The sequence below is a fragment of the Perissodus microlepis genome, chromosome 10 (assembly GCF_051167445.1).
Source record: "Perissodus microlepis isolate ML-2025 ecotype Zambia chromosome 10, ASM5116744v1, whole genome shotgun sequence".
Taxonomy (NCBI): Eukaryota; Metazoa; Chordata; class Actinopteri; order Cichliformes; family Cichlidae; genus Perissodus; species Perissodus microlepis.
In genome coordinates this window covers 32,803,160-32,807,620 of record NC_140470.1, presented here as the reverse complement: position 1 = coordinate 32,807,620, position 4,461 = coordinate 32,803,160, and the positions used below count along the sequence as shown (strand labels likewise).

The 4,461-nt window shown below is 40.8% G+C and overlaps 1 protein-coding gene across 1 annotated transcript; it reads right to left on the bottom strand.

Moving 5' to 3' along the window:
* Positions 1 to 547: 547 nt before the first annotated feature.
* Positions 548 to 1,531, bottom strand: LOC146379746 (odorant receptor 131-2-like). Its single transcript, XM_084941128.1, has one exon. It carries the CDS (start codon positions 1,529 to 1,531, stop codon positions 548 to 550), a length of 984 nt encoding a protein of 327 aa, XP_084797254.1.
* Between the last annotated feature and the right edge of the window lie 2,930 nt (positions 1,532 to 4,461).

Here is a 4,461-nt window from a genome sequence, read left to right as displayed (position 1 = left end):
CAATATACAGAAAGTCTGTGATCAAACTATTTAAGACTTTTTGTTGATTGAAAATTCACCAAATTATTCAAGACTGATAGCAGAGAACAACTTTACCAACACAAAGCACCTTTAATTTTCCAAAGTGCTGAATTTATTTGCACAACTTGGAACTGAAAGAAAACCCTCTAGGACACCTACAGTAATTCCAAGGCTAAAGTGCAGGTTTAGAAATAGGACAAATGTAGGCCAATTACATCTAATTAAAAATTGCTGCAATTTCTTTGCCTGAGCAGTGCTTGAGATAGAGTGGCTGTGCACAGATTACGGGGTTAAACAAATGTGACGCTCTTTCCTGTTTTACCAAAGCATGTAATAATTTGAGAGAATTATAAAGAATTATGTTCCTTTAGTAAACAGCAGCAAATAATTCCTCACTTGTGTCATTTGACAACTGTATGGTTTTCAATAAAAATTCAAAAGTCAAGTCAGTAACAGAAGGAGTTATCCTAAATTGCAGTACGGTACTTTGAGGTTTGTATGCTTGTAAGCGTGGTGTATACTCTGACTAACACTCTACTTCGATCACAGCCTTTAGTCTTGGCTGTATGACTGAGTATTTCAGTCGACAGCAAAGATAATATATGAGCACAGGTCTGATGCTTTGATCTCTGACACCATAAATCAGTGAACTCAGACATCTGGGGAAAAGGAAAATACAAACATAAAAAACAACCTGAATGCGCACAAACACTATCCTTGTTAAAACTCTTGCAAGTGCTGTGAGTAGTGGGTTACAAATGGTTGAAGAAAGACTGAGACCCAGCTGCACCAGATGTAGCAGCAGTGTGTTACAAGCCTTACGGGCTGAAGCTTTATCTGTGGAGGCCGACCTGGCTGCTACTATAACACCAATATAAGAGCATGTGATTGCCACACTTGCCGAAATAAACAGAACACATGTGAAGGCTTTGTCGTAATCATCAGACATAGACCCACCAGACATTGCTATTTCAGAGCAAAAGTCCTTCATCTGCAGACTATCAAGGGCTTCAAAAGGAAACTCTAACAGCAGAAGAACTCGAGTCAATATATTTAGTGAACCGATGGCCCAGATCACAATGATGGCCACACCTGTGTTGGTGATAGTGATGATGCTAGCATGCCTCAGTGGGTAGCACACAGCGACATATCTCTCCAGAGACATCACCACCAGCGTGACAGGAGAGACCACAGTTGTAAGATTGGCAAGCATGGTGAGAAAACCACATACAGGATATGTTAGTGTTATCCTACAAGCAGCAATAATATACAATAACTGACTCAGTGCCATCTGTACTGTGTCTGCAAACAGAAGGTTATACAGGAGAATGTATCGCGACGTCTCACAGAACAAAGCTTTACTCCTTAAAGTAAAAAGCATGATTCCATTAATGCAGAGAAATAAACAACATGGCAGTGTAGTCAGAGTGGAAAATAAAACTCTTTCCAAAACGCCTTGATACTGCTGGTTAGCAGTAACATTGGTCAGAGACAGATTGGCAAGTAACATTTCAATAAAGAAATTCAGTTTTTAACATCTTCAGTGGAAATAAAACACAAAAAAGTATTCCAACATTTAAAACAGAAAGATCCACAAAGCTCTTTTCAGGTCATCCTCCTTCTGCAGGAAATTAATAGGTTAGAGGGCTGTGGCTGCTTTCAGCTAAACGGCACTGGACAGCAAGATTTTCTTACCCACACATTGTGTATATACGCTCTGTAGTCACACCTTTTCATGTGACTATCACATGTCTGCATTATTTTTTCCAGTTTACTTACAACCCCCCTCCTCGCCCCAGGGACATGATAACTTGAACATTATAGTATAGGAGTAATACATTAATAGCCTGTTAAGTTGATTCCATATTGTTTAAAGCATTTTTTTCTGACATTGCCATGAACATATTGAGCATGAGCATATTTGCACTGCACAAGACACTAAATAATGTGGATTGCACAACATGGACATTATATCTCTTCATTTCCATTTAATACTTGTACAGCTGCTGTTATTGTGTATATATATATATATATATATATATATATATATATATTAGGGGTGCAACGATACTCGTATCGATATTGAACCGTTCGATACAGTGCTTTCGGTTCGGTACGCATATGTATCGAACAATACAAAATTTTTAATTTATTTTATCAACTTTCCTTCTGACGATGCTGTCTGTGTTGAGCGCTCAGTGGATCTGCGCTCGACAGTGCAGCCTAGGCGGAGTAGTCGAACGCAGATTCACTGAGCGCAGGGCAAGCTAGCGAGACAGAAGTTAAGCTCTCCTTGCAACATGGCAAATCGAACCTCCCCCACCCTCATTCAGATCTGGCCTTTGGAACTATTTTGGTTTTCATGTGACGTATGACCCTGAAGGTAAGCGCGTCATGGACTAAAGTAAAACAGTATGTTGGATGTGCCACGCAATGCTCAATTACATGGGTGGGAACTAGTGTGTTAGCGCAGTTAGCTCGTTAACATGTTGGCCGTCCAGCCCCACGCACGGGAAGAGCCGCGGTAGCTCGTTAATGGAGATTTGCCGCGTTGTGGCGTTAACGTCATTTCAGATTAACGCTGACAGCACTAGTGGGAACACAACGAATATGACTGCACATTTACGCCGACATCATCCTAGTGCAAAGACAAGTGGAAACAGACAAAAACAACAAGCACGCATGCTACAAACTTTACCCGAGTCATTTAGACAGCCGTTAGCACATGATTCTCCTTATGGGGACCTGATATGTTTAATATGCTGCTGAGAATATAGCCCAGAAGAAGCGTATAGTATAGCTTTTATTTTGGAAAGAGCCATTTCTCTGTAATAAACTCTCTTTTCCAAAGATGAGTGATTCCTCAATCAGATACAGGGCTCGCAAAATCGCTAGCCTGACGTCCCGGGGCTAGCGATTTTTCCAGTCGGGCTACCAAAATCTATCTCTGCCCTGCCCGTCGGGCTATCGTAGGAAGGAAAAATATATGTCAATGCTTTTGCATTCTTTCGGAAATGTAGCTGGGTAATTATGTCATTGGCATCGGTGAGCCACTGTCAATATGTGACATATTGAAATCGCGTTTGAATTTGCGCTTGTTTTTTACTTTCACTTTGCAATCGCGCAAACTGTGTATAGAGAGCGACAGCACTGATTGGTGAGTGACGATAATTTGCGCACCAATTCCTCTGACATCGTCTTATCAATCGTTAGCTTACTATGCAAACATGACAAGTATAATCTCCCACAGCTTAAACATGTGAGAGGTTGATCGCGCAGAGAATCGCTGAGCGTTATGTGAGTGCGTGTGTAAAAGCAGCAGGATATATATTTTAGTTCTGCTGAGCCGAATAAGACAGGTCAGGGTGAAGAAGTGACAGCCAAAGAAAAGCTTACCACAAAACGGAAAAGTGAAAAATCAGACTATAAGGCAAAAAGAAAGTGCAGCTTTATGGTTTCATGGACAAAAGAATTTCTGTGGCTGCAATATGACAAGCTAAATAACCAGGGCTGCACATAAGTGGTCCGCATGTGCGCATTCGCTATCAAAATAAAAAATGCGCACAAGATAAGAAGTTGCAACGCGTGTTTGCGTACATAAGATTTTCTGGAGGAGGACAGACATTTGTTTAGAACTCTTAAAGATGTCGAAGAAGCTCCTTTAAGCAATTACTTTGGTTTTCTTCCACCTCCAAAGAAATGTCAGAAGGAGTCCGAACCACAAAAGAAGCGCATATTCTCGGAAAAGTGGTTGCAGGAGGTGAGCTGGCTTCAAACAAATGATGAACGCACAGAGATGTGGTGCAGAATGTGCCGTGAAAATCCCACTCTAGCGGACAAAAACAGTGCCTTTTATATGGACGCAAACGCGCGTTGCAACTTCTTATCTGGTGCGCGTCTTTTATTTTGACAGCGAATGCGCACATGCGGACCACTTATGTGCACCCGTGTAAATAACATGATGTTCTGCTGGGTGTGTTGTTGGTTTTCCCTCGATTTCTGAGTCGACAAGCGCCTTTGTTACTGGGACCAGTCATTTTAAGAAAGGCCCCCATTAGAACCCATGAGAAATGTAAGAAATGCATTATTGCTCAGTCTGCAATATCTTTCCCGGAACAAACACCAATTGCAAATAACAAACTAAAAATAAACCTGAAAAATCTGTTTAGAACAGCGTACTATGTTGCAAAGAGTGAACTACCACTGGCACAATTTAGCAGTCTTTGCAAACTTCAAAAAGCAAACAGCCTCGATCTTGGTTCCACTTGCCTCTTACCCGTGACTTCAGTGCAAATTTCAAATTCAGGATCTGACACAGACTGATTCATGTCCTACACAGTTCTTACAAGTTCATAGAAATTTCTGTTCAATTAGAACCAAGTATTTGAGTTGATGATTGTAATTTTTATACAATGTTGTAATTTGTTTTTCAACAATTTT